This window comes from Clarias gariepinus, chromosome 10 (assembly GCF_024256425.1).
Source record: "Clarias gariepinus isolate MV-2021 ecotype Netherlands chromosome 10, CGAR_prim_01v2, whole genome shotgun sequence".
In the NCBI taxonomy this organism is placed as follows: domain Eukaryota; kingdom Metazoa; phylum Chordata; class Actinopteri; order Siluriformes; family Clariidae; genus Clarias; species Clarias gariepinus.
Window position 1 is genome coordinate 22,358,942 of NC_071109.1, and position 14,645 is coordinate 22,373,586.

Here is a 14,645-nt window from a genome sequence, read left to right on the forward strand (position 1 = left end):
CTTTTCTTTTCTTTTCTTTTTAAGCCTCCCTGTTGTGTCCATCCACCCTTCCCTCCATCTAGGAACGTTTGTAGTCCAGCTAATGCTAACCAATAGGCCACCATGCTGCCATACTGTGTAGTAGAAGAAAAAGGAAACTGAAAGCTGTGAAACATTAAAATAAAATATGGCTCCTTTTCACGTGATGTGAAAGAAGAAGAAAAGTTATAGCTTTTTTAAATTCTGGTAACCCCAAATAAAAAGAAGTGAGGAGAATATGACACTTAGATTCCTTTCTCGTTCTGTTAAAAGACATCCCACTAATCCATATATATATATATATATATATATATACACACACACACACACAATAGGCATGCACACAGACTAGAGACAGAATTCAAACCTCATACCCTGTGGGTGAAAGCCAACCATGCTAATCACTAAGCTACCATACCCCCAATGTAAATATCAAATTGTTTTAAAAATGTGTACAATTCATTAATGGAAGATTAGTTATCACTATTTTCTTATTAGGAAAAAATCCACATTGGTTGATTATTGCTCATATCTGTTGGTTCTGCCTGCTGTTATGTTTGATGAGAGAGTGAGTAAGCATTCTTCTCCTTTTTGATGATATTCATGTTAAATAAAGCAACATTGCAGTAAGCCAGTATCTGATAAAAACCTGAATTTACTAGACTTACTTCTATTTCCCTTACATTGTTTCAATGTTGTGTAACCAGCTTTTTTAGTTGAACTCGCTACTTACCATGTTTGTAAGCAGCAAAAACAAAGTTAGAAATCTATCTGAATCTACGTTTTTAGGTAGACAATTACTCACAATAGTCCATCTGTTTCCATAAAGTTTGTTGTCTCTCTTTCTCAGTCAGAAATAGACTCTGTATTGATCAGATCATAATTAAATGGTAGACTATTCTTAACAGAGCTGTAACACTGCCATGTTGGTTTGTGCAGTGCTGGTATAAGTCCATCAGGCACATCAACAGAACTAGGAAATTTTCTGAATATTTGTGAATCATAAAATTTAATAAACAAAGAATTTTTACCCAACAATAGTGCTCAGAAACCTTAAACTGTTACAGGCAGTGTATATCTTCTACACTCACCACCTACTTGCCCAGGAACACATGTACACATTTTTGTTTATGCAGCTATCTGACCAGCCAATCATAGATCAAGGCGAAAAGAAAATCAATGCACATATTGTACAGATCAAGACCTACAGATGATTGTGACATGGCACCAGAGTATTTTATATCAGTTTGAGGATTTTTTTTAATAAACTGTTAATATTATTAAAGAGACCTTTAAATGTGCTCGTAGATTCTGTAAATGTAGCTCAGCAAGATAAATACACTTTACAACCTCATATCACGTTTGATTTTTCATAAGTTACTCCCCTGTGGAGAGCCTTCCACTGGTTCCAGTTGCAATCGGTTCAAATCTAGATTTCCTCTGCACACCCTCTTCACACAATAACTTGAACAAATAACACCTAGACCACTACTGAGTCTCCAAGTACTTTAAATGTTGGACCATTAGCTATGTGCACTTTAGATATGAGCATCAGCTACATACATGAATAGTTGTTTACATTCTGACTAGTCGCCTAGTAATAAAGGAAATGGTAATAATAAATGATGCATTCTTCAATTGAATAATTTCACTATTATGCTTTCACTACCATGTTTTGTTATTCTAAACTAATTAATACAGTATATACCGTATGCTGTTGTTTTGAACATTTGCATAGTTTTCACAGCATAAATGTGTCGAGTGTGGCAGTATACCTGTTCTCTTATTAAAAAAAAAAAAAAGCTATACAACTGGCTTTAATTAATATTAGCAGTAGAACCGTGCTTCATGACACGTGTGGCACGTATCTGTTATATAATCCCAGTTAATACAAACTAAAAATAAAGCCCTGTTAGTGCTGAGCTGAGTGGAAACCCTTGTAATATTCATAGTACTTTTATAGTCTGACAGTAAAGTCTGACTATCATGCACAGACTGCAGGGAACACTAAGTAATGATTAAGATGATACTTAGGTTATGTAACATGTATCCTGTAATCTGTAAATTGAGGGCTGTTTCCGGCAGATCATTTCTTCTGTCAATATTTCTACAACTTATATCACTAACTATATTGGATAAAGTAAAAAACATTCTGGATTTAGCCTTCAGCATGAATAAATATGTGGAAGTATCCAGCAGAAATCTTTGGGAAGCAATGGTTCTGATTTTAATGATGTTTACAAGTTGCCCAGACAATAGAGCATCATTGTGCCTGTTTCAGATTTGTGATCATTTTACACCGTGAACTGAACTTTTTCCAATTTTCAGTTGCAATAACAAAGCATTGTTGTATGTCTTCTATATCTGCACTCATGCAAACACATGGACACCTTCACAGGACGGGCTTATCGGGTTCGTAAGACACGTCAATCACTATTTCTACAGGATTACTCTCTTATGCAAAGTGATTAGATATAGACCAGAGGGGCCGTGTCGTTACAAGAACTCACAGGTGTGCATGGAAACCTGCGAAACCATCTAGTGTCGCTTTGCAATGTGCATGTGTCCCTGACTGGAAAACTTAGACTGCGGACACACTGGAGTCAAGCTACAATTCAGAAGTAGGAAAACAACTCCTGGAAAGGTAAGGGCTAATGTGCAATAATTTATAAACTGCTCGGAGGCAATAATTCAAACAGAGGTATATGCATACTGCTGTCTTTAATGTAGACATACGATATGCGTTAAACAAAACCTTGAATAGACATGTTTCTTTCTTTCTCTCAGATGTTCCCCTGGTCTGCTGTGTTCTCTCTGGAGCCGAAGGTGCCTGGCCAGCGCACTCCGGAGGAGCTGGTCACTAACACCCTGATGTTGGAGCTGGGTGCCATGGTGAAGCGTACTGAACGTATTTGTTTGGAGAAGGCCACCAAGGTGCGCCGTCGCAGCTCCTCTTCCTCACCAGACTACAGCTGGCTGGCCGGGCCTCGACCCCATGTACCATATGAGCTCACAGATAGAGATGTGGTGGACTTGCAGGAGCTCTGTGCCCGGATCCCACCTTCACAGTGCGGCCCTGTTATTGTCAGGTAGGCAGGATCATGAAACTGGCAGATTGATAGATTGTAAAAAGTAAGAAGAACAACCAGGAAAGCTGTCCCAGGCCAGGAGGAAGACCCCCAGAGAGTTTGGCAGCTATCTGATGTGCAGAATAAAAAGTTTTATCTTAAACAGTAATAGTCAAATAATGTAGGCTTATGCATTGTTGCACTAACCAGCCATAACGTTAAAACAAAAAAATATTAAGCCCAGTATATTGTATGCACCCTTTGTGCCACTAAGGCTAAGCTCTGGTCTCTTGGGGCATGAGTCTACAAGATATCAGAGGCGGTGCTGTGGTGTGTGGCAGTGAAACGTTAGCAGAGGATCCTTTTGGTGCTGTGGGTTGCAAGGTATTGCCACCATGGATCGGACTTGTTTGTCTGGCACATTCCATGGATACTTGGTCACACTACAATCTGGGAAATTTGAAGGCCGGATCAACAACCTTGAACTCTTGGCCTGCTAAGCCACATATACTGTGACATACTCTGAGTATTCTGATACCCATCATAGCCAGAACTGACTTTTTTCAGCAAGTTGTGCTGCATTGGTTTTTCTGTGTGATCGGACCAGGCGGGCTGGCCTTTGGTCATCACTGGTATAGATGAGGTCATGGGTGCCCATTATCCTGTCACCAGTATAAATGTTATTCAATTTACCTGCTGATTAGTGAACGTTTATAACTCCACTATACAGTACTGTCAAAAAATTTCAGCTGGGTTTTTGCAGAGTTTCTCATATTTACGGGTCTCTAGCTAAAAAAAGGAAAAGTTAACGTTAAAAATACAGGATAACTCAAAGGAATGTAAATATAATGGTCTAATATTATGAGCTATGGTTTAACTGAAAAACATCTGTTTACAATTTACAGGCTGTGTGTGTTGGGTTCTACACTTCTGCAATGCATCTAGTAAAACCATTTTTACTTTTGTGCATTTTTACCTGATTAATTGTCATTTATTGTTATTGTCTCATTCTTTCAGGTTTCGCAATCTTGTGTCTGAGATTGAGCCAGAAGTGCATAAGGTTCCTCAGCTGTTCCGCTCAGTGCTGAGGGCCTGTCTGGATGAGGAGCAGGCTGATGAAGACCTGCAGGTGCGCACAGCACGTTGGGAGAAGCAGCGCAGTAAAAGCCTGTCATTCGTCACCTTCCGATCCAAGTTCCGTGCACTTAGCCGTGGCATGGGTAGCTTCAGTGGTTCCCGGGGCAACCTACAGGAAAGCACATGGTCAGAGGAGGAGGAAGAAGAAGCTGCAGAGCAGGTGACATCCGGGGCATCACGACCAAGAAGAGGGAGGAGCCAAAGCATGCCAGAAATAATCCCAACAGAGGGGTCTGCTCAGAGCTGAAGAGTGAGGAGCAAGGAAATAGGGAACAGGGCAATGTGGAGAGGAGAAGGAAGGAATGGACAGGGTACCTTCATGGTGCAAAACAAGTAGAAAGACAAAGTGTGTAGAAGAGCGTGTTAGATCGTCATTCACACATGTACTCACTTTATAACAAAAATGTACAGTTATGATTTTAGTCTATTGACTTTTTTGTTTATACAAGCAAGATTTGTTTGACCGAGGGGCGTTCAAATAAAACCAGGACTTCTAAATAGCAGAATAACAGAACTGTTACCATTGTTTCATTGTGTTTCACTAGTGCTTGGATACCATCTAGGTAGAAAGCTTTCTCAGGATGCTGGAGCCATGATCAGACTCCTGCTTCACATCTGAAACGCTGGCCTCTCAGGAACTTCTTTTATAATAGGGGATCATGTACATAAATAACAGTAGTTTTAACTAGGTACTTTAACTTTTCTATTATTTTGCACAATCCTGGTTTGACTTGAACACCCCTCACCACAAATACTAAACACCATTTCCAAAGTTTTACATTGATGATAGAATTTTTTTAAATATCACAGCACATCTCAAATTTGATTAGTTAGATGCTGTCAATTGAGGCAACAAGTCTAAAAGTAGTGTCTGGAGTAAGGCTAATCACAGTTTTAAAAAATGCATTAATGTGGTTAAGCTAACATGTTATTTTGCATCATGTAATTTTTTTCTTTTAACAAATTGTACCCAGGGATGTTCATTGCAAATGATCTATACAATCTAACTTCAGGTTATATTACACCAATGGTCACTAATACAGTCCTTTAAGACAAGAATACACAACATAAGGTTTAGGTTAGTCTACAAGCTTGTACTGATAAACTTGTCTATAAACACACAGAAAAAGGAGCCAGGTTTGAAGATTTGTTTTAATATGCAGCTCTATCCAGAAACCAGTTACTATTTCAGTTCTTACTTGAGGCTAAAAAAAGTGAGAAAACATACATGATTAAAAAAAGTGCTTTTTTTAAATAAAATGCTGTACATTTGTGCATGTTGATTGAATTGTCTAATGTAAGCACTTAATGAAAAAAGTGAATGTTGAGAGACTTTACATATGTTGATAATATCAATTAATGCTTTAGTCTTTTAGAGTTTGTTTCACATATAAGACTGGGGATCTTACAAACTCTGCATTCATAGTGACCGAGGACTGAATGTAGCTTTATCCAAAGCTGTTCACTTTAGAAATTCACATACTGTTTTCAAAGTCATGCTTTAGTTTTGGCTCACTTTATGGAGAAGTCACTGCCAACAATACACTGAAAAACAGTCTTCATTTACACTATACAAAGCATAAAATCATGAGACCATGAGTACCTAGCTTGCTATTGGAAAATAAGAGTTAGGAAAATAAGGAACTCTTCCAACAATTTACAGTAAAAAGCCTTTACAAGGCAATTTAGTTTTTATCAAAGAACTAATGCTCCTTTGTACAAACAGGAGACAGGAAGAAGCACATATAAGATCATAATGTTATCGTAGGGAGAACTGTACAAGCGATCATATTAATTAATCGTAAAAGTAAGTCTTTTACATCATTCATGTTATCACTGATTGTTGATAACACTGTAAGGAAAAAAAAACTAAACCAGTTTGCAGAATCAAACCATTCACAAATTAGCCTTCTCCTTAAAATAAGTATGGTAAGTGAAGGCTCAGGTATTATAATGAATATGTCTCAAGGTAACAAAGAGAGAAGACAAAAATGAAATCCGACACCACTCCCTGAATAGGGGAGGATGTTTTAGAACTGCCTTCATCATCATAATTTATGCAGAGAGCAAGACAGACCACACAAGTTATATCTATTTAGGTCTATAATTTATCTAACGTTTTTCATTCTCAGTAAAAGCATACAATACGCAAGTGGTACAATTTGTCTGCTCCTGTGGCAAAGCTATTGTTGTCCAGTCTACTTCATTTGTTTGCACATCGCCCAATAAGAGTCCATGGCTGCTTCACGCTGTCCGCTTCTTATTCCCATTGTTCCTCATAGTGCATTCCTCTCAGGCAAGGAAGACCACAAATATAATGAAAAAGACCACCAGGACAAGGAAGATCTTAATCATTAGCCAGCGGTTGGAGGAGACTGACTGAAAGTATTTCAGGATCTCTGTGTGGGCCATTTCCACATTCAGCTGAGTGTCCTCCACGTTGGAATCAATCCTACGGAATGAACGAGGAGAAGATTTACCCTCAAGCAGTGTTCAATTCAAATATCAGACAAGTAAAACCAGTTTAACCACTCTTAATCCTAGATATGCTCCCTGCTTCTTAAATGTCAGTGCCTCATACTATTACAAATAGTGCACATAATATAAGCTATGATATATTACGATCAGCCATAGCATTAAAGTCCATTAAATCCAATAATGGTTTCCCCTTGTGCCACTAAAACATCTCTGACCCCTTGACACACGACTCCACAAGACCTCTGGGGGTGTGCTGTGGTATCAGATACCAGGACATTAGCAGCAGATCCATTAAGTCCTGTAAATTGCAAAGTAAAGTCTCCATGGATCAGACCAGTGATTTGTTCAAATACCTTTCTATCAAAGCCTGAACTTTTTTTCAGCAATTTGTGCTACATTAACCTTTCGGTGGGATTAGACCAGACAGGATAGCCTTTGTTCTCTACAAACATAGACAAGCCTTTTCGAAGCAAAAGATTTCAGTTAAATATTATTATCAATTAATCCTGATTAACAATTTATGTCTACTCCAGAGGTAGGGAAATCAGCCCTTACAGATTTCATTGTTTTCTATTTGTGATCACACAATTTCGCACCCAGAAATAGATTTTTTTCCAAAACAAAGATCTTCATTTGCTATGTAGCTGTGTTTAAATTTAGTATATTCCAGAAGCCTTTAGAACAGTGACCTGGCTAATAAAATGATTTTAACCAACTAGACTAAGAGTGACAGTCGATCTTTCGCTAAATCATGAACACACATATGTGGAAGCACATTCAAATGTAAGCAAAATAATGCGTCAAGCTAAACCAGATGATCACACATTTCTCCTGCAGGCACAACACACAGTCACCCCACGGTTTAACACAGGAATGAGAAAATGAACCAGATTCTAATGATATGTGCAACTGGATGAGAACACACCAAGACTTATTAAGCAATCATTGGCCAAAAACTTGAAAAGGGCACAGACAAATGTGGTGGCAATAATTCTCTAAACAGGAAAATAACCACATACTCATTTGTTTCCTTAATTACTTACTTAGCTAACTACCCCACTATTAATTATAACATTTACTTTTCAAGCAGCCAAAACCTGGTGAAGGCACAAAAACACTGAAACTTTACTTGATTGGTGTGATAGCTGATACATGTATGGTTACTTCAGTACTTTACACATTAAACAACAGTAATTTAGCATTCTCCACCTCACCTCTGAACGGTCTCCTCCTGCTCTTTGACCATATGTGCCAGCTGTTGGAAGATGGAGCCCAGCTCCACAATGGTGCTCTCAATGTTCTGCATGGTGTCTGCTCGACTCTGGATATAAGAGTCCTGTACATGACATTAAAGAACAAAAAATAAATAAATAAACAACTGAGTACAGTTTTTAAAAACATTTTTTATTCGGTAGCTACAATTAAAAAATACAGGAACAATAATGACAGCCCGAGCAAAGAATGTTTAAATAAATAAAAGCTTTAATCAATAAGCCTCATCTTCTAAAATACAACACCAACACTTTATTTTTAGAAGAGCAAAAAAACAAGATCTTAAAAGTGACCCCAACGCCGGAATCTGAGTCATACCTGTTCATCAATAAGCTGCAGTTGGAGGGGATTGGCACTCGAATCCATGTCAATGGCCACATCACTGCCTAGGCTCCTAGATTCATCCTGCATCAATACTGAACTACCTAAAAAAAAAAAAATAAATCAACTAATTTAAGATTAAGCATCAATGAAAGTATTTTATGTTTACACAAAAGCTGATCAAAATCCTTTCTGTACCAATGTGCAGAGAAGATCTGCTTAATTTAAATGTTATGTTTATATTTCCTTTCTGACAGTCTGAAATTGTAATTCTTTGTTAACTTACTGAAGTTGTTGGCAAGCAGAGGTGAGGCGGACACCCGTGCCTGAGAGAACTGTTCTCTTCTGCTGCGTTGCTGTTTTAGATTCTACATGGAGAGAAACACAAAAATTAAACAATTAATGAAAAAATTAAAGAGGATGCTGCTGATAAAAAAAAAAAGAGTTGCATTTCCTGCAGCTAAACAAATAAATAATTTTTACCTCAGTTCGCACTTCCAACACAGACTTGAAATCGTTAGACATTGATGCCAACTTTGACTGCAAACATCCAAAGAGAGAAAACTTTACTTAAAACCTTCTGTTGCATTTTACATATTCCAGCAATGTGAATGAAAGATAAGAGAAAGATTATAATCTGGAAAGGATTTTCATGGAGATGATCAGATAAGTCGACTTACCTGGAGGGAGACAACAATTGTGTTGGAATGTGTCTGAATGTGGCGTCCATTTTGTTCAGTTCGTGAGCGCACAAGGTCTTGCAGCTGTGCTATCTGTTTATTTAAACTGTTAATGTCCTGGAACAGAGATAAACGCACTCCAAAATGAATACACACAGTTGTATAATTTTAAATCCATAAAGATATATTTTAATTTTTTAAATAAATGAAATAGAAACTTTGACCACAAATATGATGATGAAGATCATCTGATTAATAGCTAACATGACCAAGAAACACCTAACAGCAAAACTTCATGAATGACCTCTGACCTGCTTTATAATGTAGGTCAACTCTTCGATCTCGACAGCCTTGTCATCAAACAGAGATTTCCTTTTGGCCACTAAAAAAACAAAAGCAGTGTTAGTTATGACGGTAAATTATTGTGTACTAAAACAGACATTTTCAATCAGCCTGGTACTTACAAATTGTGAGCTTTTCCAGTTTAGCAAACGTATTACTCAAGTCTTTTCCAATTCTCCTGAGCAGCACAAACGCAGCAGGAACGAAATGCAAAGGAAATATTAGAAGCTGTATAAAATCTAGCTGTAACTATTAAAACATATATGCATTTATATATTTACAAATCTTACTTCGCCATGAGCGTGAAGTCACTCCGCTGTTTAAGAGCATTATGGTTGGGTTTTGCCAGCGTTCCATTCTGTAAAACAGAAACAAACAAGAAAAACTCTAAGGATGTATTTAAACAAACATTTCATGACCTTCATGACTCAGCAACAAAAAGCTACAACTGATAAATGCATTATAGATTTTTACAGGTTCAGAAGTTTAAACTTGAAACTTGAGCAACTGTGTGTTCTACAAAATATAAACATGAAAATGAAACAAAAATATGCCACAAAGAAGAGAGAAAACTAAATTTCATCACAAAGATCCTACCACATAGAAGACAGGATAGCAAATGCTTTTCAAATTTAAATCAACGAACAGCTTTTTTTTCAACCAGGCAAATTTGGGCATAACTGATGCTTAAAATTAAAAATTAATCCAGTGATCTTCATTAAGCAAAGTGACTACAACCATGTCCACTTCTGCTGGCACACAGACCGGAAGCATGTAAATATAATCAGAAGCAAGTGTTTGTCTTGCATGTCGACATCCTTTTAGTCATTCAGCGTTAGTGACTTTTCTATCCAAAACAGGATCACAGTCGTTATAATTATTATAATCTTATGCTATCTTATTAATAGCAACAAAAAAAAGTTTAATTTACTGTTGGTATTCTGACAGTAACAGAGAATGCAAATTATACACACATGGAAATCATCATTATCTGTTAGATTCAGTCTTGAAATGTCTTACCAAGCACAAGGCATTTGAGTTTCCTGTTATTGATTATGCAGGTTCTCTATGCTGACATAAAAAGGGTTTATTTGGCAGCAATTCATACGATTGGCCAACACATGGTGCAATAAGAAAGGGCAATAGCCCTGTGCAGTCATGTATGTAAGAAATGGAAAGTAAAATAATATTCATCAGCTTTTTTGCTGATCCAAAAAATAACCAGATCCATGATTAAAATCAGTGATATGATGCAAACTGTAAACATTTTCAGATCCGTTGCACCGTAGTTCGAATGATCATGAAGCAAATCAGGAACCATGACACAGGACTAAAGATTTAAAAGTGTTTTATATCAGCATGGACTGAAAGGCTGCTGTATAGGGATGCACCGATACCACTTTTTTGGAAAACGAGTACGAGTACTTGCATTTCAGTACTCACCGATACCGAGTACTTAATAAAAACATGATTTAATTTCACAGGTAACAGCTTTAATTTTTTATTAAATTACTTGTGTTAAATGCGCTACCTTTTGAGCCTCCTCTGGACAATTTCGCTGAGCACAATTTGCAGTCCGCCTTTGTTTTGTAGTCTTCATTCACTTTGAAATAGTTCCACACGGCTGACATGTCTCGCCTCACCTTCTCCCCGCTCTGAGCTGCAGCCGGGCCTGGGGCGGGCACTCAGCGCCTGTGATTAACCCCTTACATGCCGCTCAAACAGACATTTTTAGGCCCTGGTATCGGGGGACTTTTAACGAGTACTTTAGAAAATGTGGTATTGAGGCCGATACCAGATACCGGTATCGGTGCATCCCTACTGCTGTACAAGAAAAACAACCGCAGCTCCATACAAAAATTACATCTTCAAGCTCGCTTCAAGTCTGCAGGCGACCACACGGACAGTGTGAAAGCCGTAAGAAGAAAGGATCTGATTAGATGTATGTTTAAAAAAGTGTCCCAAATTCAACCCCAATAACACTCTACCACCTGTTAAGCATGGTGATGGTAGCATCGTGCTTTGGGTCTGTTCTCAGGGGATAGAATAGCAAAGAAGCAGGACTTCCTCAGATGTTTTTGAGATAATCTTAAAATCATTAGTTTTATGACTGGTTGCGGAATGAATAAAGCAGGATAACTTCAAGCTTTTGGAAACTTGCCCCTATTAAAAAAAATATGCAGACTGTGTTTAAATGTCGGGCCTGTGCCAGGAAACCAACAAATTTAAATGAACACTACCAATTATGCCAAAAGGATAAAATAGCCAACCAGAAATCTGCCAGAAGCTTGGTGATGGCTACCAAAAGCATCAGCTAAAGGTGAAACTTACTTTTAGATTCAGCCACATATAAGGTGCGCTATAAGTCTTGAGTCCCCTTATTTTTCCTTATGAAATTAAATTGTGTAGAAAAAAATTAAAAGCAACAGGAACAAATAATTTACTGTGTCTAAAGAAACCTTTAAAAAATTGGTTGTGAACTGGTTTACAGCGATTCAGGGAGATTGATCGTAAAAAACTTGCAAAAAATGGAAGCCAAAATGTCCTTTAAAAAGCCTGGACAATTATTCCTCAAGACGCTATTAGAAAATACAAAAAAGTCTAGCTCTTTGGAAGCAAAATGTGAGAAAACAAGAAACAGCTTAAAACTTTCGACCAGTACAAACGTATCTCAAAAGTACTTTAGATTCAATCGTAAACTTTGGGAACTTTGTGACTTGGTTTCTTTTATATGTGTTATATTTAGCTAAGTTTTTATATAGGTTTTATATAAGTTTTTTAGACAGAGAACTGAACTTGGTGTCCTACCTGTATCTGTCTCCCCTGCAGAGACTTGCAGGCGGACTGAAACTCTAGGGTTCGATCCCTGCACGTCATGATGTTCGAAAAAGCACGATGAGGTGTACTGATAAATTCAAAGTCCAAAGTAAACACCTTTGTGAACTGGTTTACAGTGATTTAGGGAGATGAAAAACACATAACAGGCAGAGGGTCAGTAAAAACTTGCTGGAGGTGAGCACCATTGAACTATCTCGCGCTTCATCTGTGGAAAAAGAGGACAGGGTTAATGAGCTTGTGATAAACAGAAAAATGTCAGTAAAATATGTGTATATGCAATCTTTGCCTGTGACCCTCTCACTAAATCAATCTGATCACAAAGGCTGTGTGTGTCACATGATGCTCAGATGACGTAGCTGCTTAAAAATTAGCAGTTAAATGCTGCATCTCCTGAAAGCTTCTAGCTTTTTTAAGAGCTCATTGTATTGACAGAGTGCGCAAATTATGTCGACCAAATAGATCCAAACATCACAAGCAACACAGTTAATAGGAACATGTAGCTACAAGGAATATTTCATAAATCATTAGCAGTTGTCAGGTATTTTTCTTAGTATATAAAATCAGGAATGGGAATCACCAGTGACCACCCGCTACAATCAGCTTATTCAACATTTCTCCATCATCTACCATAATTACTATTTGTAAACAAATTTAGCGAATACTTCACCCAAACCACATGGAATGCCAATGTGTAAATAGTTTAGAGTTGTAGTTAGAATTATAAAGATAGACATTTTCCCACCTCGAATGTCTCAAAACGCAATGTGAAAATGAGATCAGTTGTGAGCATGCGGGCTTCTAACTAAAATGCTTTTCCAAGCTCATTAGCGCTCGCAGTGTTTAAAGACAGGTGTAAGTGTGTGTAATGAGTGTGTTTTGACACTCATTCATTCATAAAATTTGAGAAAAACTAAAAACAGAGGCCAATCGGAAACTTAACACACATGCAACTTCCTATAATGTAACACCATAAAAAAAAACACTTCTCTTGCACTACTAAAAAAAACTTGTTCCAAGGCTGATCCAGCTGAAAAACAGCCAATCTGGTCATTGACTGATCAACCAGTGCATCTGTTAAGTTGAATTTTTTTTTTTATTATTAAATAAGATGTTAGAGTCTAACGTGGTATACACACTTCAACATAAAAAATATATACCTTTCTTTTGACGATTATCTATATATATATATACACACACTATATATATATATATATATATATATATATATATATATATACACCTTTATATATATATATATATATATATACACCTTTCATCAGCGATTGTGCTGATGAAAGGTGGGGGGTTTAAATTTATCTAGATTTGGAATTGTGACTAGTCAGAATTAAATTGTCGAAACTGTCATCATTTAGTCGCAAATATCCACATTTTACCATGTGCATAGCTACAACTGACTTAAAGATACCTGTAATGAGAAACTCCATATACAGTATAGGAATGGGAAAAGGGACATCACTTGTCCTAGGAAGAGTGACTCTGTGGACATGAGGAATGTCACTGTGCCTATCTGGACCCTTATTTATGACTAGAAAGAACTGAATTACGGATATTTTAAATATATATCCAGTGGAGCTAATATTAAGCGTTAAATTGGTTTGCCATAAAGCACAACATGCTGATCTTTCACGTCGTTTGGTGACGTCATTTTAGGCACGTCACACACCGGAGGGGCGGGAGGTGTAAAACCTAAGAGGCCTCGAAGCTGGGATTTAATCGGAACCGCCCCTTGTACTGGACACAAGCATCAGTACCACACACGCACGCAAATACGCACTCATTTTTACACTTGTACAATTATTGTAAAAATAATTAACAATAAGTCACCTACGTGCTAAAAAGTGAATTTTGTCACTTAATATGTTTATTTAAACCCTAATCGGTTAAAATACCGTGGCTGTAGTACAAATACCCCCTAATGCCCAATAGACGATGAGTGAGTAAGTGAGAACATGACTGCGGTCCTGTTTAAGACCGCCAGAGAGAAAGTTAAATGTCGCTAGCTTTGTAGCTACGTAGCTCCGTTAGCTCGTCAGCTGGTTAGCTCTGTTTGCTAGTATAAAGACTCGACACATTTTCCCAGTTAAACGGAATGTAATATAAATAGAACTGAAATTATATCATATGAACACCACCACCAAAACAACGAAGGGTAAAAATACCGTAGATATTTACTTACTGTTATTTAGAAAACCTGTCGCTTTTCAGTGTCGCCGGATTGCCGACTGTTTCGGGGGGGGTTACTGTTTCCGTGCTGAGAACTTCCGGTGCGTGACGTCCTTGCCACGTCCACTTGCAGGCATGCGCCCTGGGCTCTTCCAGAGCCTGACTAATGACGTCACTGACACGGGGAGAATGTACGGGTGTGTCTGTTCTTCGTGATCTTTCCATCCTGGTGCTGAACATAAGCTATTTATTTTAGGTCACAGGTTTAGCAGCATGGCTGATTTGCGCCACATTCTCTCTCACACAA

The 14,645-nt window shown here is 37.7% G+C and overlaps 2 protein-coding genes across 2 annotated transcripts; one reads left to right on the plus strand and one right to left on the minus strand.

The window, feature by feature from the left end:
* The first annotated feature begins 2,524 nt into the window (after nt 1-2,524).
* zgc:162144 (RD3 domain-containing protein) lies at nt 2,525-5,363 on the plus strand. The gene is made up of 3 exons (XM_053506044.1): nt 2,525-2,662; nt 2,806-3,107; nt 4,104-5,363. The coding sequence occupies exons 2-3, from the start codon at nt 2,806-2,808 to the stop codon at nt 4,468-4,470; spliced, it is 669 nt and encodes a 222-aa protein (XP_053362019.1). The 5' UTR covers nt 2,525-2,662; the 3' UTR covers nt 4,471-5,363.
* On the minus strand, nt 5,358-14,442 carry stx5a (syntaxin 5A). The gene is made up of 11 exons (XM_053506043.1): nt 14,352-14,442; nt 12,125-12,359; nt 9,607-9,674; nt 9,439-9,494; nt 9,286-9,356; nt 8,975-9,091; nt 8,778-8,834; nt 8,581-8,662; nt 8,292-8,398; nt 7,916-8,037; nt 5,358-6,675 (listed from the first exon to the last, which is right to left on the minus strand). The coding sequence occupies exons 2-11, from the start codon at nt 12,191-12,193 to the stop codon at nt 6,516-6,518; spliced, it is 909 nt and encodes a 302-aa protein (XP_053362018.1). The 5' UTR covers nt 12,194-12,359; nt 14,352-14,442; the 3' UTR covers nt 5,358-6,515.
* Between the last annotated feature and the right edge of the window lie 203 nt (nt 14,443-14,645).

What these genes read in the sequence shown, in the direction of transcription:
- zgc:162144 (XM_053506044.1), top strand. Translation starts at nt 2,806, where the DNA reads ATGTTCCCCTGGTCTGCTGTGTTCTCTCTGGAGCCGAAGGTGCCTGGC. An exon ending in TGCGGCCCTGTTATTGTCAG is followed by an intron (nt 3,108 to 4,103) that starts GTAGGCAGGATC and finishes TCATTCTTTCAG; the next exon opens with GTTTCGCAATCTTGTGTCTG.
- stx5a (XM_053506043.1), bottom strand. Translation starts at nt 12,193, where the DNA reads ATGACGTGCAGGGATCGAACCCTAGAGTTTCAGTCCGCCTGCAAGTCT. An exon ending in ACTGGAAAAGCTCACAATTT is followed by an intron (nt 9,357 to 9,438) that starts GTAAGTACCAGG and finishes TTGTTTTTTTAG; the next exon opens with TGGCCAAAAGGAAATCTCTG. An exon ending in TCTGCTTGCCAACAACTTCA is followed by an intron (nt 8,399 to 8,580) that starts GTAAGTTAACAA and finishes TTTTTTTTTTAG; the next exon opens with GTAGTTCAGTATTGATGCAG.